Source organism: Amphibalanus amphitrite, unplaced genomic scaffold (assembly GCF_019059575.1).
Source record: "Amphibalanus amphitrite isolate SeventyFive unplaced genomic scaffold, NRLGWU_Aamphi_draft 000708F_arrow, whole genome shotgun sequence".
Lineage (NCBI taxonomy): Eukaryota > Metazoa > Arthropoda > Thecostraca > Balanomorpha > Balanidae > Amphibalanus > Amphibalanus amphitrite.
Window position 1 is genome coordinate 323,587 of NW_024882202.1, and position 22,834 is coordinate 346,420.

The 22,834-nt window shown below is 55.3% G+C and overlaps 2 protein-coding genes across 2 annotated transcripts; both read left to right on the forward strand.

The window, feature by feature from the left end:
- The first annotated feature begins 250 nt into the window (after nucleotides 1-250).
- LOC122364940 (ubiquitin carboxyl-terminal hydrolase 16-like) lies at nucleotides 251-2,920 on the forward strand. The gene has a single exon (XM_043335751.1). It carries the CDS (start codon nucleotides 251-253, stop codon nucleotides 2,918-2,920), a length of 2,670 nt encoding a protein of 889 aa, XP_043191686.1.
- A 1,835-nt stretch (nucleotides 2,921-4,755) lies between these two features.
- LOC122364942 (protein bark beetle-like) lies at nucleotides 4,756-22,207 on the forward strand. The gene is made up of 21 exons (XM_043335752.1): nucleotides 4,756-5,232; nucleotides 6,925-7,054; nucleotides 7,615-7,803; nucleotides 8,070-8,287; nucleotides 8,508-8,615; nucleotides 8,760-8,886; nucleotides 10,223-10,358; nucleotides 12,836-13,045; nucleotides 13,342-14,127; nucleotides 14,462-15,784; nucleotides 16,309-16,568; nucleotides 16,781-16,992; nucleotides 17,269-17,499; nucleotides 17,708-17,832; nucleotides 18,142-18,267; nucleotides 18,422-18,448; nucleotides 18,676-18,801; nucleotides 18,964-19,093; nucleotides 19,349-19,553; nucleotides 19,947-20,206; nucleotides 20,521-22,207. Exons 1-21 carry the CDS (start codon nucleotides 4,756-4,758, stop codon nucleotides 21,127-21,129), a joined length of 6,015 nt encoding a protein of 2,004 aa, XP_043191687.1. The 3' UTR covers nucleotides 21,130-22,207.
- Nucleotides 22,208-22,834: the final 627 nt, after the last annotated feature.

Below are 22,834 nucleotides of genomic sequence, written 5' to 3' on the forward strand. Positions count from 1 at the left end.
CATGCAGCGCGTGTCTGTGGCGGTGGTGCGCGGCAACGCCACAGCCGTTCGACTTGCGAGCGTCAATGTAAGGCCGAGTCACAGAGCCAACATTGAGCCAAAAGCACTTCCATGGCCACCCACAAACTCAACTGGCACCGAAGCAAAGCTCCCACCGGAGCTACCAACCACCACGTCTCCTACGACCAGACCAGCAGAACAGGAGATACTGGATCCATTGAACATGGGACTTCCCAACAATGGTATAAGCATGTGCCAGCACGTGGGCAAGAGCGTCAGTCTGGTTGACATTAAGCGGCAGCTGAAGTCGAACCGGCGGATCGGCGCCTGCGACAAGAAGGTGCCGACCCCGTGCACGGCACCCGCGGATGGGGAAGAGCGGCCGGTGCCGTCGGGCGCGCAGCTGCCGCACGGCGTCTGGCTGTGCATGCAGTGCGGCCACCAGGGTTGCGCGAGGCACGCCACGCAGCACTTTAACACGCCGCGCTCCGACTCGCACACGCTGGCCGTCAATGCCGCCGCCGACTGGGGCGTCTGGTGTTTCACATGTAACGAGAAAGTGTCACTGAAGAGTAATAAGAAACTTCACGAAGCTGTGCAGTTTGTCAAGAAAAAGCAGGGAACTCTACGTCCCGGGGCCACGCCATCCAAGGAGGACACTCCGCCTCCCAAGTCTTCCAAGGGCGCCTCCGCTAAGGAGAAACAGGCTCAAGCGGACTGTGATAACGAGTCACTTCCGAAGGTCAAGGGTCTGATCAACCTGGGCAACTCGTGTTACCTGAACTCGGTGCTGCAGTGTCTGAGCCAGTGCCACTACCTGACGCACTACCTAGACATCAGCAGCCGCCCAGGACGAAAGGTCACAGTCAGCGCTGACGGCGAGACCATGGAGCTGGTGCTGCCGGAGGGCGGGCCCATCACCGCCTCGCTGTGCGACTTTCTCAAGAAGATGCATATCACGGGCACCGGCTCCACCGTCTCCCCCAGTCATCTGCTCAGAAAGATCGCCCTGAAGGTGCCCCAGTTTGTGGGCTGCAACCAGCAGGACGCACACGAGCTGCTGCGAGCGCTCATGGAGCAGGCGCGGCTTGAGGATCTCGGGCGGCACCAGAAGCAGATCCTGCTCGGTCTGGGGCTGCCGGCCAAGGCCGACCCCAAGGAAGTACCCGACGACATGAAGGCGCGTGCCAAGGCGCTGGGCCACCAGGTATCGCATACGACCATCGACTCCATCTTCAGCGGCCAGCTGGTCAGCCTGGTGGTGTGTCAGGCCTGCATGGCCTGCACACACCGCATGGAGCCCTTCCTCGACCTCTCGCTGCCCGCCGCCGAAGATATCATCTTCAGCCTGCTGTCGGAGCTCGACCCGCCGCCGGCCTCGGTCAGTGGGGATTCGACGGAAGACGAGCTGAACGAACCGCCGGCCTCAGTCAGTCCGGACCCGCCGGCTGACGAGCCGCCCGCCTCGGTCAGCCCCGACCCGCCGGCCGACCTGGCCGCGGAGGAGCCCTCGGAGCGGCTCAGCGCGCTGATTGTGGACAGCGCCGGCGCCGCGGCCGCTGCGGACTCGTGTGGGGACGAGCCGGGCCCGCTGACGGTGTACGGCCGGCCGTCGTCACCGGTGGAGGCGGACTCGGCGCCGGCCGGGCTGGTGCCACTGGTCGGGGAGAGTGCTGACAAAGCCCCGAACGGTGCGCCGGAGACGGCGGGAGCGGACCAGGTGGGGGAGAAGCAGAGCTCTGTGCCGGCGGAGAACTGCGGAGAGGCTGTGGAGGCGCGTGAGAACAGTCTGGGCGCTCCGAACGGTCACTGCGGAAGGGCAGCCGAGGAGGCCCCGCGGGAGGGCCAGTCGCCGTCACCCGGTGAGGTGCCGGGCGGTGTGCCGACGGAGGCAGTGGCGAACGGCCAGAGCTCAACGGCAGGGGTGGCGGACGGCGGCGAACTCCAGTCTGCGCCGAACGGCGGGACCTGCGCGCCAACCGAGTCTGCCCCGGCCGAAGGGACGGGGACCCCCTCACCGGCGGCCGATCCCTCGGACGGCCCGCCGCCGCCGCTGAGCCGCTGTGAGTGGCTCAGTCGAGCGCTGACCACCCTGGCGCCGCGCTACCAGGCGGCCGCTGGCGAGTGCAGCCTGCTCACCTGCCTTAACCAGTACACGGCGCCCGAGCTGCTCACCGGCAACAACAAGCTCGGTTGCGACAACTGCACCGAGCTGCGCAACAAACGGCTCACGGCGGCTGAAAAAGCAGCTGAGAAGAAACTCGGCACAGTATACAGCAACGCCAGCAAGCAGCTGCTCATCTACAGTCCGCCGCCGGTGCTGACCATCCACCTGAAGCGGTTCGAGGTGTGCAGCTTCAGCCTGCGGAAGGTGAACCGGCACGTGCAGTTCGGCGAGCGGCTCGATCTGGCCCCCTTCTGTTCCTCCATCAGCCAGGACCTGCCTCAGATGCGGGCCGGCCAGCGGCGGGTGCTCTACTCGCTGTTTGGTGTCGTTGAGCACAGCGGTCGACTGACCAGCGGCCACTACACAGCCTACGTGCGCGTGCGCCGCCGTCACGACCAGCTCACCGTCAACCCTGCGCGACTCACCACACTCGTCACCGACGCGTTCGCCGTGGCGTGTGAGCGGGCGAGGCAGCGCGCCGAGCAGACCCGACCGGAGACCACGGACGGACCGTCCCCGGTCAGGCCCGCAGAGGAGGGCCGGGAAGACGGGGAGGGCGAGGACCCCGCCGCCGCGCCACAGGAGTCACAGACGGATCAAAAACAGCCCGCCCCGGAGCCCGAGGCGGAGCCGGAGCCGCAGCCGGAGGCCGGGCGGTGGTTTTACGTGAGTGACACGCACGTCACAGAGGTGACTCTGGACAAGGTGCTCAAGGCGCAAGCTTACATGCTGTTCTACGAGCGAATTGTGTAAGCGACTGCGGTAGCTTGGGATGGTGCTCTGTGCACGGGGCTGTGACGGCGCGCGAATCGTGTCCCTCAGTCTGACCGAGGTGTGATTTCGGAAAGGTCGTTTTTTGAATTTGCTTTAATGTGTGTTCATATGCTAATAAAAGGTTATTGTTTTGGAAGTTCTTGGTTTGAAAGTTTGTGTTTTGCTCTGAATACCAAACATTTTTTATTCATTGTGTTTCAATCCCCCACAAGCTATTTCGGCGTTATTCGTAATTTATCATTTAATTCAAATATCAAGCGAATAGCACAGTGAGCAAGAATGGCTTCACCTAGCTTCGACATCAGGTTAATACCGGAATTTGACGGGTCAGGTGATGTCGTAGATTGGCTGACCAAAGTCGAGATGGTCTGTAATCTACAGACCCCGCCGGCTGAGGAACTGATTGTCATCCCTCTGAGACTGAAAGGTGGTGCGTCTGCAGTATACCAGCAGCTCTCTGTAGAAGAAAGGAAGGACGTGACAAAGGTGAAAACTGTGCTGAAGCGTGCGTTCGCAGCGGACAAATTCATGGCATACGAGAAGTTCGTTGACAGAAAGTTGAGAGATGGAGAGTCGGTAGATGTGTATCTAGCAGAACTCAAGCAGCTGTCAACACTGTTCGGAGGTCTCAGTGAAGAAGGGCTAGCGTGTGCTCTTATGGCGGGCTTACCGGATGCGATAAGGCAGATCATGCGCGCCGGCGCTCGCATGGAATCGCTGTCATTGACAGAGATAGTGGCACGCGCGAGAGCAATTCTCTGTGAAGAGCAGACAGTACCAAGCGCATCTGCTTTCCTCGGACAGACTCCCCGTTCGCAGGGCGTCTCTGCGATGCGAGGTCTCAACCCCTCGAGTAGGGTGGTGTCCAACCGCTCTCAGAATAACAGGTCAACCGTGTCTTCAAGGAACACGGGCCGCGGAAGACAGAGTATTCAGTGCTACCGATGCTCCGGATGGGGTCATATCGCCGCTGAGTGCCCGAGCCAGCCTCGCTCGGGAAACGAGCTGCGAGGAGAGGACTCAGCGCCGGCCTCTGCTCGGAATTGAAGTGGATGGGCGCGCTGCCAGTGCGATCACTGGAAGTTTGCGGAAAACAGTGCAATGTTCTTATTGACACAGGATGCACCCGCAGTATCATTCATCTGTCTGTCTGCCAATCATGGGAACGGCAACTTGTGAACGTTGCCACTGCAAGCGGCCACAATCTGTTGTGCATCGGAGTCGCGGACGTCAGTGTGCTCATTCCGGGGCTGAAGGTTGTGACAATAAGCGCACTGGTAGCGGAAGACAGGCCTCTGGGATTCCACATGGTGCTTGGAATGGACGGTGTGCAGGCGCTTGGTGGTGTCTCCGTCCGGTCTCCAACCGAGGTACTCTTCTGTAGCGAGAAGAACACCTGCGCTGGACTCCGAGAACAGAGTGTGTCGACATCGGGTGCGGCTGCAAGGTCACGCCAAGGCGCCTCGGCCCAGTCTCCGACTGAAGAACTCTGTCGCAGCGAGAAAAGGCCGCGCACTGAACTCAGTGAAGAGGCTCCTGACTTGACGACTGGCGTAGATGTGAAGCCACAGCTGTCCGTGGAGAAAGCTGATTTCCGGGCTTGGTTTGATGAGCGCCAAAGATGTTGGATCGTGTCCTGGAAGTGGTCTGATGGCAAAGCACCTGGAGTGCTACAAAACTGTGTGGCTCAGTATCGCATCTCAGCTGAAGCCAAGGCGGCATACGAACAGGAAGTGGCCCTTTGGATAAACAATGGATGGCTTCTACCGTACGATGAAAGTGAGCTGGGTCCGCCAAAGGGATTGATCCCCATGATGGCTGTCGTGCAACTGAACAAACAGAAAGTCAGACCGGTGATGGACTTTCGAGAAATGAACACCCACGTGGACACTTTCACGGCAGATGCGGACGTGTGCAATGAAAAGTTGAGAGAGTGGCGCAAGCTGGGGAGAGACGTGGCGCTTTTGGACCTCAACAAGGCCTATCTGCAAATTCACGTGGAAAAGGAGATGTGGCCGTACCAAACGGTTATCGTCGGTGGCGTGCGATACTGCCTGACGAGGATGGGCTTTGGCCTCAGCGTATCGCCCTGCGTCATGAAATCCGTGCTGGATCTGGTCGTCAGCCAGGACTCGGACGTGCAGCGGGCAGTGTCGACGTACATTGACGACGTGCTGGTTGACGAGGCCGTGCTGCCGGCTGAGAAGGTGGCCGAGCACCTGAAGCGCTTCGGTCTGGAGTGCAAACCGGCAGTAAAACTCAAGGACGGAGGCAGAGCTCTGGGGCTGAGAGTATCAGCGGGAACAGACGGACTCAGATGGAGACGTGATAATGAAGTCACGGGGATCGAGCTGCCACTGACAAAGCGAAAGATATTTTCATTCTGCGGACGTCTCACAGGGAATCTGCCCGTATGTGGCTGGCTCCGACCAGCTACCTCGTACCTGAAACGACGCGCGAGCGCGCTATCCGAGAGGTGGGACGATCCCATCGAAGACAGTGAGGTGAAGAACATGGTTCAGGACCTGTTGGAGAAGGTGGCAGCAGATGACCCAGCGAAGGGCAGATGGGACGTGTCTGGAAGAGATGTCACAGTCTGGACTGATGCAAGCTCGTTGGCCCTCGGGGTAGCACTGGAAGCAGACGGCGAACTGATAGAGGACGGCTGCTGGCTGAGGAAAGACGATGGGACGCACATAAACGTCGCAGAACTGGACGCAGCTATCAAAGGAGTAAATCTGGCGATATCATGGGGAGCCAAGAAGGTTGTCCTAATGACAGACTCCCGCACCGTATATCACTGGATATCAAACTCACTGAGCGGAAAGATGAGGCTAAAGACGAAAGCCGCGTCTGAAATGCTCATCCGAAGACGTCTCTCAACTCTGCAGATGCTGGGTGAGGAGTACAGACTGGACATGTCTGTGCGAAGTGTGACCTCTGCTGCCAATCGTTCCGACAATCTCACAAGGGTGCCACGCAAATGGCTGAGTCCAGAAGTGAAGACCAAAGCGCCAGGTACTCCGCGAGGCGCCACTGAAACCAGAGATCCAGAAGCAGGGAATGACAAGCACAGAGCCCTGTGTGCCGCGATTGGAACGACAGCGAGGAGTGATTCCTGTCAGATCGCTGAAGCTGCTGTACAGCGGGAAGAGGACGGTATCTCTGCGAACGAGCTCGGTGTGACTGGTGTCGCAGCCGTGGCAACAGCCGTGCAGTGTGAACAGGACCGCGTCGCTCAGATTCATGCTGATGCCGGCCATCCCGGAATCAGAAGAACGCACTTCTTCGCTAAACGTGTCATGCCCACGGTCACAAAGACCTGTGTCAGGAACGTCGTGACGAGCTGTCAAGTCTGCCAGTCGATCGATCCTGCCCCTGTCAAGTGGAAGAAAGGCGAACTCAGTGTCAAGCAGGTCTGGACAAGACTTGGGATCGACGTCACAGAGTACCGCGGCAGATCATACCTCACCATCATCGACTGCAGCCCAAGTCGATTCACCATTTGGGGTCCACTGAGACTGAAAACAAGTTCAGTTCTAGTGGCCGAGCTACGCTCCATCCTGTTGGAGAGAGGAGCGCCGGATGAAATCCTACTGGATAACGACCCAGTGTTTCGAAGCAGGCGTTTTGGTGCATTTGCTGCAGAGTGGGGCGTGCGACTGACGTTCCGCTGTGCCTACGTCCCGTCCGGAAACGGTGTCACCGAACGCGTCCACCGCACCGTCAAGACCATAGCAGCAAGGAAGGGATGTGATATCTCAGAAGCTGTGTACATTTACAACATGACCCCGAAAGACAACAAGACAGACAACTCGACGCCAGCGAACCAGCTGTATCGCTACAACTGGAGGACGAGTCTGCCACACTCCGACCCTTCAGCGCAGCAGGAACCGGCTGGCGGGTACCGCCCGCCAAAAGAAGCGTACGAGCCCGGAGATGCTGTCTGGGTGAGGCCACCCGGCGCGCGCTGTCACACACAGTATGAGCAGGGCGTGGTGACACGCACGCTCTCGGAACAGGCCGTGGAGGTGAACGGAGTGCCCCGCCACGTCCGAGAGCTGCGACATCGGCTCCAACAGGACCATGAAGCTGAGGATGACAGTGACTCAAGTGAGAAAGGACCCATGCTGGTGTCCCTCCCCGTCAGACAACCAGAAGTGACGCCACAGTCCGAGACCGCCCCGGTCACAGGTCGAGACCGCCCCGAGACCGTTTTGCGGCGATCAGAGAGGCTCCGAAGTCGTGCCGCTCGTGAATCACAGGTGTGATATATGATTTGATGTGTCTTGAAAGACAGGGTGAGGTGTGCTAGCAGGAAAATGTTGTAAGTAACGTTATATAAGTAAATAATTTATTGTCAACTGCTAAAAGTGCGGCGGTGGCTCATTATGAACCGCGCGCGCACGATGTAGGAAAATGTGTGCCGACTGAAAGTTTGGGTCGGCTGGTTTTGTCGGTCTCGAGAGTCTCCAGCGCTAGATATGGCTTGGAATTTGGTTTAGTTCTTGGTTTGAAAGTTTGTGTTTTGCTCTGAATACCAAACATTTTTATTCATTGTGTTTCAATCCCCCACACATAATGTCAAGTTCTACGAATGCGAATGATACTACGAATACGAATGATAACTAAGACTTGTGTTCGCGCCCAATTAACCCTAACTTTTGTTTCAGCGCTCCGTCTGGATTTCAACCACCACGTTTTGGAGCATGTGACGCTGAGTGACAATGACGGTGACGGACTGGGCATCATGTACTCGGACATCTACAAGATAGACGACGTCAACCATTTCAAGCACGTCGAGTCTCGCTACAACCGCGGCCACGGGATTTCAATGCGAACCGCCTGGCTGGATATGACCGGTTAGTTTTCGAGACCCTCTGGGCCTGGGGCGCTCTTTGGGGCTGTTGAGGCTGGGTCAATGAAGTGTGAATGGATCTGATTGGTTATTTGGTGATACTTGGGACGAATGAGCGGGGACGTCTCGAATCGGAACGTCTTGAAAGCCCTCCGAAAACTTTATGTCAATGCATTAAGCAGCCTCTTACTTTGTAACCTCTATGGTACCTCAGTATGTATGTCCGATGGGTACTAGAATACATTCTCATGGCTGCCTCGTCTGTTTCAGATTGTAGGCTGATGGGGAACCAGCAGTCGGGTCTGCACTACGAGCCGTCCCTGAGCCGCTCCGAGCAGAGGGAGCTGGTCAGGTGGATTGCAGAGGCACCCGAGAGGAAGCTGCTGCTGCCCTCTGCCGACAGCAACATCGTGCTGAAGCAGGATGAGCCGGTCTACCTGATCACCATGGGCGCAGAGCGGGCCACGGACAAAGTCTTCAATATCAGGGTGAGACTGTACCAGAAATTTCTGTAATATTTCTTGGAAGGTATGACAAATGTATCTTCTGACAATGCAGAGGAATGGGACTTTCGCGAAACCCACGCTGTTTGACAGACACGTACATATATCTCGTTTTGCATTGTGTTGCCACTTGCCACATATTGCGGTATTCTATAACAAGCATTAACAAGCATGTATTTATTCCTGTGAATGTCTCCTCTTGCAGACTGCCCGTGAAAACGTCATCGGAATCCAGGTGTTGAACCCGGGTGCCGAGGAATCCACCGAAGACGTGCACGTTTACGACTACTACAAGATACAGCCGGATGTCGAGGTATCGTTAATATTGTCTGGGAGATGATTTTTCAGTTGTGAATCTCGGTTATAAACCCATTGAAACAAACCTGACCTGTTGGATTGAGGTGTTCTTACAGTCCTGTTTAGCCGCTGGCAGTGACGCTTTGCCGACCCGACGCAGGTGTGGCAGCTGCGAAGGGACTTTTTGGCCTTCCCGGTGAGCTCGTCCAGTTACCAGGTGGTCATACGCTACCTGGCGCCGGGGAGAACCAGGGGAGGAGCCGTCCTCCTGCTCACCGCCGTCAGACGTGAGTACCTACAGCTGGTTCCCATGCTTTGTGTTCTGTCCCGTTTCCCTGCGCACATTGTAATCACGTGCCCCTTAGCAGATGAAAGTTTGCAACTCGTAACGCAGGCGTCAAGTTTGGTCAAGCAAACCTTCTTTTGTTGCGCAAGTAAATTTTAATTAACGGTGACGAAATATAAATGGAGTTCACTAGGGTTACCCGCGTGCTCCGCAACGCAAAGGGGGGATTTTTTGACCCGTGGGTATTGGGTTGGTCTGTGTCGATTTGGTTGGTAGATATCCATTTCGTTCGATTGCTTTTTGACGGCCAAGCATTTTGTAAGAAAACAAAAAGATACATCGCATCGAGGTGCCCGTGTCGTATTATCATGCGTTCTACTTTAGAATGATTCGAAAACTGGCGTGAAGTCTTTTGAGGGCCATCGATGAATTTCGTTAAAAATGACAATGTAATGGTTTGGAACATTTACATTTTTAAGGATACTGTTGCTAATCATGCAACAATGAAGAGTGAATATTGGACAGAATTGAATGCTCTATCCAATGGTACCATATTCAATTGCCAAAGGCATCAGGTTATGCAGCAAACCCCGTGTGATTAATAAAGTGGCACAAAATTGACAAACACCATTTTCTCCTGTGATTTGCACCACCTTGATTTGGATCAATCAGCTTTTCACAATTTTCATATGAGAGGCGGTACCTTTCTCTTGCCAACAGGCGTTGTTCCAACTCGCTCCGTTTAACGGTCACCTAAAAAAAAAAATCAATTCCAAAATCCGTCCAAAACGTCAATTTTCCACATAAAAGTGCCCTCCTCGGTGCACGTGGCGCGTGCCATCCTCTGCATCGTACACCATTCGATAGCCCGTTCAATTATCTACACGATGCTGTTATTCCCGTGCCGGTCGGACCCCTGGTCACCAAGATATTGCACGGGAACTGGACCCGTGTCGGCCAAAATTAGCCGTTTTCGCCCGATTTCGCACGCCGATTTATACATGTAAAGTCTATGACGCGAATTTGCACTTTTTGAGCACGCGCCACGCGCTCCCTATCACTCCGATCGAGCTGAGACCCCTCAAAGGCACGTCGCGCATCCTTGATCTATAAGTTGTGCAATTTTCACCGGGCTAGGTGCAACGGTCTGGCCTGTAGTCCACGCAAAGCACCATCAAGTCGGGACCTCGGTAACGGACAGACGCACCCTCCTCAAATAGTAATATAGATTATTTTGAGAAACTCACCTAATCGCTGTTTAATCCTGGACTTATCCCTGTCCCGGAGACTCGGAGTGTGGCGTTCCAGTGCGATCACATGGTTGTCTGTCTCTGCAGGCTCGGACGTGCTGAACGAACGTCCAACTTCCCTGCTGCGTCGGATGGTCATCCCGGGCAGAACGCCCCGCATCAGACTCTTCAAGTCAACCGTGGAAAACAACAGACGCGGCATCTCAGCGCATTTCTACGACAGGTGGGCACGGTTTGGGGGCGCGTGGCGTAGCTGATGTCCGTCGTATCGTGGACCTGACGCCGTTCGGCATGTGTACGCTGCTGCACAAAGCTTGGTTCTTAGTCAGCTGGTTACGATTATTTTACTGGCTCGTCGGACACTCATTTATTCGGAATAGTCCCCACGGAATGTCATGAACCATGGACATTTGACAATGAGGCACGTCACAGATGCCCTGTAACATGGCGTTAAGTTCAAACGGCATATGTTCAAAGGAAAATGTGGAATACACTGTAAACCATGCTTAAGAACTCATGTAAGTCGTAACAATTAGTTTCATAATTGAAAACGCTCAAGAAGATATTTCCCGGCTGCTGTCTTTCCTCTCTACAGGCACCTTGGTCTTTGACTTCAGCGTCTCATAGGCCGCCAACTTTTATGTCGAAGGCAAACAAGCGACTCAGGTATAAATGTTCCTTTCTCCTGCCATGATCTTGCTGGCTTGACTCCACTTGCTCTAAATGACCTGGCCCTGACACCGGTCTACAGTTGAGCTGGATCTGGCTGACCTCTGCTGGCCCTGGGCCATGGCCTGACCTTTTCGTGGTTCATCCGGATAATTGGGCTGTTCTTCCTAACTTATCTCCAGGCACTACTCTGTGTAGTTGGCCTGATCCTTGCTTGTCTCTCCTTCGACCTCCCGGTCCGCCTAGCCTACGTCGTATCCTCGATCCTTCTAGATAACCTGTTCGTCGTGGCGCGTTTCGTCGGTGGCCGGCAGCAGCTCTCCGTCATTCCCTCTGCGGTACATGGGTCCTCCGCTGCGGGCCGTGTTGTATGAGCCGCACTGGGCGCACTTGAGACCCACCACGTGGAACGGCGCCACGCTGGTGGCGTGGCAGTCACGGCACAGCACGGACGCCAGGAGGTGTCGGTACTGGCTGGGCATCGCGGTCTGCTGCACCGCCTTGTCCAGCTCCCGCCAGACGGGCTGCATCTCCAGCATGGAGACGTTGCACAGCGGACAGGAGAACAGTCCGTGCTGCAGCATCTGCTGGCGGCAGGCCTCGTGCAGTCTGTGGCCGCAGGTGTTGACGTGCACGGCGGCCCGCGAGGAGTGCAGGTCATCCAGGCAGACGGCGCAGTCGTCCAGGGCGGCCGACGGCCGACACTGGTGGCTCTGCCGCTCGAAGAGGGGGTAGCAGCTGCCGCACTGCGCACAGTGGAACGTCTTCTCACGGGGACCGACGCGACACAAGCCACACTCCTCGCAGTGGTACTGGTCCCGGGACTTATCATACAGCCGGCAGATGGAGCAGAAGTACTCCCCGAACTGAACACCACAGCGCTCGCAGGCGCGGCTGACACCCTGACGAAGGTCGCACGCGCCACACTGGATCTCCGACACCTCGAACCGGTTCAGCGTGTGCACCTCGGCGGCGTCATGGCAGAGACGGCACCAGTAGAGTCGGCCGCAGCAGGGGGCCACCAGGCGTGCCCTCCGACGGTAGTGCTCGCAGCCGAGCTGCTGCAGGACGTCCGTCTGCGCTGTCACAGAGTTCACAGAGCGTACTTCGGCCATGTCCAGATGATTCTGATAAGACGATATTGGAGATCTTATGCCACCAGAAACGTTCCCACCAGCGTGACAGTGCCACTAGTGACCAGACAAAAGCTGAACGTTCCACTCACTTGTAGAGACTCTCTTGGACTGGCGTCGTTGTGGACAAGGGTGCGCCGACCACCTCGGCGTCTCTTATCTTCTCAGGGAGCCGACCGGGCGCCCGCTATCGGCTGGAGGGTGTCTGTGGCACGAGGCATTGTGCTGGAGTTCGTTTGAACCTTGCCCCGTCCACGAGTCAGTTGTTATCGGGCGTCCATTTGCATGCTATGGAGATTGGAGACCTTTGGATCGGATAATGAGAACCACGGATGGTGGTCTTTGGACTTCGTTCGAAAGTCGAAACTTTTGCCAGCTCAAGTTATGGGTGATTTAGACTCCCGTCTCTTCAAAATGCTGCAGCTGGGCAATTGCTGCTTGTTCGTTGATAAACGGTCTAATATTTTCCTTGGTAATTTCCTATGAAATAAAAATACGTAAGTGTTACCTGACTTCTTTTAAAAAGCAGATGTTTCAAATGATTAGGACCTGATGGAGATGCCAGGTTCTTTGTATTAGGCTGCTAACATGTATGACATTGCACCTGAGCCCATGGAACACATATCCACAATTATTGCAGACCACCTTTTGTTTCAACTCAAATGCCACATCATTTGTTATGTGCATCCAGTAGCGGCGGAACACCTTCAATTAAGGGGGGGGGGGGGGCACTGCCGACTTCTGGTCCCATTCTTTCCATGCAACGTCCATAGGGCTAATGTTAAAATGCCAAAATCAAAGGGGGCACGGTGCCCCGGTGCCTTCCCCGTTCCGCCGCCTATGTGTGCACCCACCCCTTGCCGTTTTTTATTGACCGTCCCGCTCCCCCGTTACGCAGGTACCGCGGGGACCTGCACGAGCTGCGTCTGAGACGGTCCAACCAGTCCATCGAGGTGTGCGACTGCACCATCACCGGTAACCGGGAGCAGGCGGTGCTGCTGCGCTCCCCGCTCCGCGAGGTCACCTCCTCCAACATCTCCGAGGTCACCGTCATCGTCAACCGCACCACCATCGACGGAAACGGGGCCGGCCTCCAGCAGATCTCCAAGTTAGTAAAAGGTTTTCAGAGCTACGAACCTAACATTTTTGCCCGGTGCCGGCGTGATCCTGGAAGGTACTTTATTTATCATGAGCTCAGGTACCCAGCGCTGATTCGTGTTTTTTTTTTATACTTTTACGATCTTTGGGTATTGCAAACGACACGATCATTTTGCTGATGAAACTACGACGGAGCTTCAGTGAATGCTGACGTTTCGCTACAAAAGTGTGCGCTACTTTGTAGATTCTTGCCGTTTAGCAGTGTTTATCCGAGCACACGCAACAAGCTCATCTCTTTTTCCGCAGCAACCTGTGGCTGTCCAACAATCTCTTCCACTGGGTGTTGCACAACAACACCATCTCCTCCAGTGGACGGGGCGGCGTCGAGCTGAGCCTGCCGTACGTCTGGCAGTACAACGAGAACTTCACCCACTCCATCTACATCAGCGACAACGCCTTCAGACACAACTCTGAGCTCCGGCTGTCCGTCAGCGGACACTTCTCTCGGGTACAGCTCAGCGGCAACAGCCTCACAGACAACACCGCCGCGGGACCCATGATCGCCATCTCTGGCATGGAGAAGGAGTTTCTCATCACCGACAACACCATCCGCAACAACCGGGCTCCCACAGTCGTCAATATACACTCCGATAGCCAGACAGCCGTCATCGGGAACGTCAGTGCCGAGGTGACGCGCAACGTCATCCGCGACAACTCTCCGCCGCTGACGTCAGGCGAGGAGGTGGACCTCGCCAGCTACGTGGTGGCCGTGCGCGGCGTGCAGCCGGTGAATGTGACAGACAACGTGCTGGCCACGAACGGCATGCGCTACGTGCTGCTGGCCGGCAGTCGGGTGTCCGGCCTGGGTACCGCCATGGACGCGCGCCGCAACTGGTGGGGTACCCGCGAGCCCACGGAGATCCGCCGGCTGATCGTCGATTTTGACGACCGGGCCGGGTACGTGCCGGTGACATTCAGTCCGTTCCTGACGCAGAGCTACGTGGGCGCGCCTCAGCAGCAGGACCGCGGCTCGGACGGCCCGATGGATCTGGACCGACTCTGCGGCAGACTCACACAGAACCTGACGCTCAGGTGGGTACTTAGTACTTACAACGGACATCTTGGATTCAGGTTGGGGAGCGTGCGCCCTCAGGCACCTAGATAAAAAATGTGTTCACTTCTGTGGCTGTTCACTTGGTTGTTGTCTGAAATGGCCTCAAACGAAGCTGTGTTGCACTTCTTCTTAGATTTCATTTCTCTTTCACTGGGTCTACAGTTTACATCCAACCACTTTCTCTTGTGCCTTGGATCCGTTGTCCATTTTACGGCACTAAATAACTATATTACCAGCCTTTTCTGATGCTTACAATTTATTTTAGCATCGGTATCTTCCACACCCCAATGACCTGCCGTTCTGTGTCCCCAGGTACCGTCCGGAGCCGTACCTGGTGTGGTCGGACCTCACCGTGATGCCGACAAGCACACTGCACCTGGAGCCGGGCGTCATCCTCGAGTTCCACCCGGGAGTAGGACTTCTGGTGCTGGGAAGACTGATGGCCATCGGCAACGAGGAGCGAAGGATTGTGATGAGGCCGGTGTCTCTGCGAGGCGATGGTGAGGGTCGGAAGAGGAGCTTGCCGCCGGGTGTGACGAGGTTGAGGGCCTCGAGTGAGGTGTTGGAGAATCGTCGAGGCGGAAGAAGTTCTCGTGACTTGTCACGGAACTCACGAGCTGAAAGAGACACTCGTGAAGTCGCCCTGGGCGAGGCGGAGGAGCAGTACGGCGGTCCGGTGGGCCAGACCGCTCCGGAGTGGCGCAGCCCACCGCCCGGCGCGGCCATACGCCAGCCGCTCCCCGTCCGTCTCTGCACCCCGGGCAACTGCACGGGCTCCAGCGGCTTCCTGGAGCTGTTCAACCGCACCACGCGCCAGTGGGTGCCCGTGTGTGACCGGCACTTCTCCGACCGCAACGCCGAGGTGGTGTGCCGCCAGCTGGGCCTCAGCGACGTGCACGTGCACGTGGCGCTCGGTCAGAGGACAGAGTTCACCGAGCTGACGCTGCGCTGGGTCACCTCCTGGTCGGAGCCGATCCAGTGCTCCGGCGAGGAGCGCCGCCTCGGCGACTGCCACCTGCGGCAGACCGGCCGCGAGCCGGACCCGACCGGCGCGCCGTACGTCTGTGACTGGCTCGATCCGTTTGTGTTCGTCGACTGCGGCTCGCCGGTTCCTGTGGAGGCCGCCCGCGCCTGGGGAGGGATCCGCTTCTCTCCGGGCCGGCTGGAGGAGGCGCTGCGCCGTCCCGAGGACGCGCCCCTCTCCGTGATGCGTTACGTGGATGTGGTGGGCGCCGGCCGGCAGCACGGCCTGCCGTCTCCAGCTGTCCTCTCCGTGCGCCGCGCGCCCGACGTGCAACACATCCGTGTGACCGACAGCCTCGACGACGGCGTGGCGGCCGTCAGCCCCGAGCAGTCCATGGAGCTGCTGTACCTCAGCGTCAGCGGCAGCCTGGGCGTCGGCGTGAGCATGGCGATGCTGACCGGGGAGGCGCGCAGCGCGGGCCACAGCTCGTTTGTGCCTGTGCAGAACGTGACGCTGCCGTACAGCGTGTTCGGCATGCTGGACGTGTGCGACTCGGTGAAGGAGGTGGTGGTGCGGGAGCGCGTGCTGCTCCACTACAGGTACGACGACAGACCGGTGGACTGCGTGAAAATCTTCAAGTCGGCCGCCGAGGTGAAGACGCTGGGATTCAGGTGAGTACTTACCAACACTCAATGTTTGTTTGTTTGTTTTGTTTGTTTTGTTGGGTTAGGCCCTTTCGGTCCAATGAGACCATTTCAGAGCCGGGAGGATGATAGGATATAGGGGGAGACATTGGTCTGGGCAGGCACCCTAGTGAGTCGCCGGGGCTGAGCCCGTCCAGAGGACAGGCCACCCAGCCCCAAGGCACTCACTGCACCCGGCTACGGGGTGCGCTCCCTCGGGAGCAGCGGTGCCGCTCCAAGGGAGCAGCCCGCATGAGATAAAGTTGCCTGTCCAGCCCGGAGGGGGGTTGCGGCGTGGAGGAGAAGGATTTCAGTATCCTGAGGATAGAAGCACGGAACGGTCGAACACTCAATGTGGTTGGCTTGGACTTTTGCATTGGATACCAGTTGACATTTTATAGCTGCTACGATTTTTCTACTTTTAAAATGCTTATCGCAGATATATTCCCAACCTTGCATGTGCGTCTTTTTATTCACTTTTTCTGCTCTCACATGATCGTATTCGCCTTCAGACTGCTGCAGTTCAACCTGGCCAACTCGAGCGACTTCCCTGATCTGGCTCCCGACTCGATCCGACTGTTTGACGGCGACATTTGGAACGTGACGTCGATCCTGATGTCGGAGCTGACGTACGCCAGCGTCGCCGACAGCGTGCTCTTCCACACGACCAACGAGACGACGCTGAGCGTGCAGTGGCACTCGAGCGGCGGTCACAGCCGGCACGGCTTCATCGCAGAGGTCGTCACCCTGCCCGTCTCCTCCATCGGATTCAGTGAGTGTGGAACGCGAGAGCTGCGGGGATGACGCGATCCCTGAACCTGATGCGACGAGAATAGAGTTGATTGCTAGTGCTCACTGTCTCAGGCAGTTATGATTGCAATGTGTGGAAACTAAGTAGCGTGTCAAAGGTTTTTATTATTTGTATTTGTTATATTCTGACATACCAGATAAAAATAGTTGTTACCGTTGCGTGCTTCGTTCCAGGTCGTGAGGTGATGCACAACATCTCCTTCTCGGAGATATACGATAACGAGGGCGGCGCCGTGACGTATGTCGGTGCCGGCGAGATCAACCCCACCGTGACCATGGAGTGGAACCGGATCACCGGCAACGGCAGGCACATGTACGGCAACTTCAGCACGGCCAGCGCCGCCGTCAGCATGGACGTACAGAACATGCAGTACCTCTACTTCACGGTGAGGGAACGGATCGTGGAGTGCCACGCATTCTGTGGTAAGACATCTTAGCACTTGTCGGTAGCCTTGCTGTCACCACGAGACATGTTTTAGGTCCAAGAAAAAACATGATGAATGATGATGATGATTGAGAAACTGTGCTTGCGTTATTCATAACTATAAAGCAACCGACAAAATAAGGCAACCGAAATAATTTTTGGAGAAGTCTTCCTTTCTTCCTGTCGATGATTTGATGTACATTTCCGTATCCTCCTCTCACGCGTTCCGTGATTGCAGAACAACCTGTTGCGGTACAACCAGGGCGGCCTGCGTCTGCTGGCTGACTCCAGTGGTCTGGCCACGGCTCTGAAGGCGCACATCAGCCACAACCTGTTCAGCGACACCCGGCAGCACCCGTCACTGCTGGTGGAGGGCCGGCGTACATCGCCCTACCAGGAGGCCATCGTCTACTATAACTACATCACAAGGGCCGACTGCTTTTACCGAGAGGTCATCGAGTTTTCACAGGTGCGCGGATGATAAATGTTACCTGTTAAAGCGTTATTCGACAGACAGTGAATTCCACAGCTCGTTTGTGGCAAGATCATGAAGTTATATAACGTTATAACGTTTATATCGCGCATGACCTTTTGCTCTTTCGTAGCTAACGTCTTACTGGTTGTTTCTAATGACAGACACATTCCATACACCTGATTACTCTAATGTATTTTTGCAGGTTGTTACCAATTTTACTCACAACCTCATCTATAACAACAACGGCTTTCACACGATGAAGGTGACTGGCTTTGAGCGCGTCCATCTGCCCATCTACCAGAGCTTCGTACGCAACAGCTTCTACGAGTAAGTGCCGTTCGTTATAAGTGGATCCATTGAGGACAAAATGCTTTTAAAACGGTTTTTAGATGATTTTAGATATGATTTTGCATGACATTGCGGGAAATAGTTGATTTCAATCAACTTCTCAATGATCAACAACAACAACAACCAACTATTTACAACATTAACTAATCAGCATCGCGGGAAAATGTTGATTTAACTACTTTCTCAGTAACCATTTTTCGACTAATATACAACTGCTGTTAGTTATTTCGCTCAGCACCCACAATTCACACATGGCCGTTTTACCTACGCGCCGTTTCGCCCCTTCAGAAACTACGCGACTGACGAGGATAACCGTACCACCATCCTGGTGAGCAGCGCCGGCCAGCGGTACGCCGAGAACGTGCTGGTTAACGAGGACAACGACTACGAAATGGCCACCATCAACCGCACACAGTACGTACTACGTACCATCTTAAAACCGAGCTGAAGATACGATAAAGTAGGTGATGTGCAAATTTACGCACACTTCAGTAACAGGTCATTGGGTACTTGTCATGATGCTTATTTGGAATTTTGTGTTCGCTGACGATTGTTTCTTTATTTCCAGGGAGGAGCTGAAAATGTCCAACTACAGGTCAGTTTCTGGCGTAAATCGCTGATCATATTTGCTTTTAGCTGGATATAAATTTGCCTGCAGCGATGGATATCGTAAGATAATTTGCTATTTCCGCATTATTAATATATTATAAACTTAGCATGCTTGTTTTATATGGCACAAGCAATGTTTATGCATGTTTATATGTAGATATGTAACGCGAATCGTTTGAAATATTTTTGAGTTTCTGTTCGTTATCTGTTCAGGTACGAGATCTGGAAGACGCCGCTGGACGCTCGGAGTAACTGGTGGGGCTACAACGAGACTCGGGCCATCCAGGGACGAATCAAGGACAAGCTGGACTTCCACGGTCTGCTACGGATCGACTTCAGGTAGTGTGCTGAGAGACAGAAGTACAATAGCATTGTCCTGTCGTAATTCTTGCTGACTATCAACGAATTCTGCTTTGAGATGTCCGCACCAGCCTCCAATTTTCTGCTGTGCGCTCCATCCACACGCATTCCGTCACCAGCCTATCGTTTCTCCGCCTGCAGTCAGTTCCACATGAACAACTTCTCGCTGCTGAGCGACAAGTGTCCGCCCGGCTGGACGCTGGTCGACACCACGTGCTTCATCTACGTGCCGGCGCCGATGACGTTCGCCGAGGCCAAACAGTTCTGTCAGGTGAGCGCGGCCTGGGGTCCTCCGCCGATCGCCTCTCTTTGGGAAGTGATGGATGTTAGATAGCCTCGTTGTTAGATCCTCGTCGTACTGAAGTGAGCTGTATGCCTGGAGATTTTGGCATGATTATGTGTGGCTTAATGATCGTCATCGATTGATTTAGGTAGCTATAGCATATGATTGGTGCGACTTAAAGACGTTTATTACGATAGGAGGCTGGCGAAGTAACACCGCATCGACCAACCGTTTCCATTACAGGGCGACAACGCGTCGATGCCGTACCTGCAGCGTCACACGGGCGAACTGATCGGCTTCATCCGCGGCCAGCAGCCGTTCTACAACTGGCGTCTGGACCGGGTGTGGATGCAGCACCTGGACATTGTGCAGGGCTGCAGCTTCTTCGTGCAGCAGCGGGTCGTCAGCGGACCGTGCGACCTGCACCTGCCCTTCCTCTGTGAAATGGGTGAGTTTGGGGGAGGGGGTACTGACCTGCACCTGCCCTTCCTCTGTGAAATGGGTGAGAGGGGGGTACTGACTACTGACTTATACCTGCCCTTCCTCTGTGAAATAGGTGAGCTCGGGGGGTATGGTACTGACCTGTACCTGCCCTTCCTCTGTGAAATGGGTGAGAGGGGGGTACTGACTACTGCCATGCACCTGCTCTTCCTCTGTGATTTCATCCGTGCAAGGCTCATCAAGTTTCGAAAGTGTGTAGAATCGTACCACCTGAGACCATGTTTTTTTTTAGACCAACAGGGTGAGCACTCCGAGTATGCGTACCATTTTACACCATCTTTGCCTGTTTCTTCCTGGACACACCCGATGGTGTGCTAACCTCTACGCTCTCTGCCGTCAGACCCGATGGTGTACGCGGACCCGCTCTCCTGGTTCCGCGACCCGGCGGTGATTGGCGTCATTGCCGGCGCCTCGATCGCGCTGCTCGTCCTGATCATCCTGCTGATGCTGTGGGCGTTCAAGTCGCGCCACCGGCGCTCCGAGAAGCTGATGCGCCGGCGCAGTGTGCGCAGCAGCGCGCGCAGCACGCGCTCGCTGGTGGCGGCCAGCAGGTCCGGCAGCGCGTCAGATGTCAGCAGCGTCAGACGCACCAAACAGGCCGTGAGTTGGGTGACAGGGCGAGGGTTTTGGTAGAGGAATGGGTGTGAGTTGTGTGTGGAGTGATTAATGGATTTGGTAGACAATGGTTTGGAAGGTGGGTGCAGGGGAATGAATGGTTCCTGACCGTTATCTCTGTTGGAGTAGATTTCTTTTTCTCATTATCGTTAGAGTTCATATGTCTATTAGAGATAATATGTGTTTTAGAGATCTTCTAATCAGATTGGATCCAAACTACTCTCACACTTGACTGTTTTCGTAAGCTGTTTGATTTCCTGTCTGGTCTGACTGACCTGCTGCGCTCTGCCGGCCGCCAGATGAGCCAGGGCTCAGATGTCGCGTCGAGCGCCGGTCCGGTGGTGCTGACCTCTGCCGGCACCGACGAGGAGAGCTCCACTGCCGAGTACGACTCTCGGTTCACCCCTCAGAGGACGGCGTTCCAGCACCCCTCCCTGGACACCCCGCCGCCGAGCGAGCCCGACTCTGACTCCGACTCGGCGCCGCTCTCCGATCCTGACTCCACGGACTCACCGCCCAGATTCGAGCCGGCCGCCGCTCCGGTCTCGCGCCATCCTGCCGGCGGCTACCCTCGCCAGCCGGTCTCCGAGACCTCCACCGAGTCCGAGTGTGCCGACAGTGGGAGCGGTAACTACACGGCCGTCCTGCCGCCCTACGGCCGCTCCCGCCGACAGACGCCCGGCGTCGACCCCGTCTACCAGAACATCGGACCCGTCTATGAGAACATGAGCGAGGTGCGGCGGCCAGCGTCGCCCGGCTCGCGCGGGGTGCACGCGGCAGTGTCGATGGGCCATCTGCCGCGCGGTATGAGTGTGTACGCGGCCGGCGCGCCGGGACCTGACGAGCCGTTCCTTCAGGGCAGGACGCGCTCTCAGCCGATGCTGGACTTTCTGGAGACAGCGATATGACACTGTCGAGCGATATTGTTGGCCAGTAGAGGCCTGGAAGTGGTAGTCCGTTGTGGTAAGGCCGTGAGATTGTTCGTCTGGGACTCAGGACACCGGAGGCGTTTTGTAATGATTTGTGGTGAGCGCCGGGTGCCAACGATCTTGAGCTGTCCTTAGGAAGTGCTGAAGTATTGCGAGATATTGCTGAGAATCGAAACTGGGCAACGAAACAAGTGTTTGTTGGGCTGAAGAGCAGCGACGCTTCAGTCATTAAAGATACTCTCGTTGTTACTTTTTCATGTTTATCAACGCTTATGAAGTCGTGGCCCTTCATGACATCACCAACGCCTTTGAACCACGAGCCCACCGCGCAACTACAGCGAACTTTCGCCAGCGTGTGATCAAATTCATTTATTCATTCCATAGTGCAGCAATTTCCAGTGTGTTTCCAGCGTGTGTGTTATTTCCAGCGTGGCCTGACACGGGCGATCTACGCTGTGCTTGTATCGAACATTGATGTGCTGATATAGCGAGATTCCGGAGGCGAGACTGGCCAAAGACTGGTTATTCCTGGGCTACTCTTTACCAGTACTTTTATACCAAGAGCGCGTGCGAGTTTATGGTAGTGTACCTGCCCGCTTTTGAGTGTTTGGAGTTGAGTGGCCAGTGAGGATCGTCCGGTACTTCAACCTTGTATTATACATTTGTAGAAGGGTGTATAAGTCAGTAACGTGCTTGTCATAAACGTTACTACATGAAGTGACACTGTATTGTGTTATAGAAATGTGGACGGCATGACAATGGATTGACGTCTGTTTACTTAGTGCATAATGAATATGCCTTTTGACATGTGCTCTGATGTCTGTGAGGCTTAGGCACTGCAAGATGATGCTATGTAAATATCGATTATCATTCAGCCTTTAGTTGCCCCAAACTATGATCAATCATGACAAGTCATTGTTAACTCAGTCACAAGGAGAGCTTGAATAAGATGTTTTTTCCGTATAAGTTGCGTTTCATACATCGCACTGTGTGTGTTGATGGATGTATTTGATTGATATAGGAATACTGGAAGTGTCTTACTCTTTAGTGACGTGTAACATCGTAAAAAACAGTATAACGCCTTTTGGGGCGACTAACGGAGCGAGCGAGGGGGTGGGCCTTGCACGTGCGAAATTGCGAGGGGGTACCTCTAACTGACTTGTGCACGGCACCCTACTAACTGGTCTCTAGCGATGTGCCAAATTTGGGCACAATCGGCCCAGCCGTTCTCGAGATCTGGAGGCGGCACCCTGCACGTGCGCACGTGCAAAATGGGTCCCAACTGACTTGTGCACGGCACCCTACTAACCGGTCCCTAACCGTGTACCAAATTTGAGCGCAATCGGTCCAGCCGTTCCCGAGATCTGGAAACGATCCCTGCACGTGCGCACGTGCAGCAGCACCCCAACTCTGGCACATGTAGGTATATGCAGTGCCTAGTGGGTGCCTACCTACATGCCAACTTTCAGCGCAATCGGCCCAGTAGTTACCGAGATATTGCAACAATTACAAAACTGACACCTCTTCGTTTTGCACGTGGCACGTGCATAAGGGGTCACCCACATGCATAGGGAATAGTCCAATACTTGGTAGAAGGAATGAAGCTACCCTACAAAAATTACCGCGTGTAAATCGGTCAAGTGGTTGCTGAGATATAAGCCTCGCAAAAGCGTGACCACGGCCG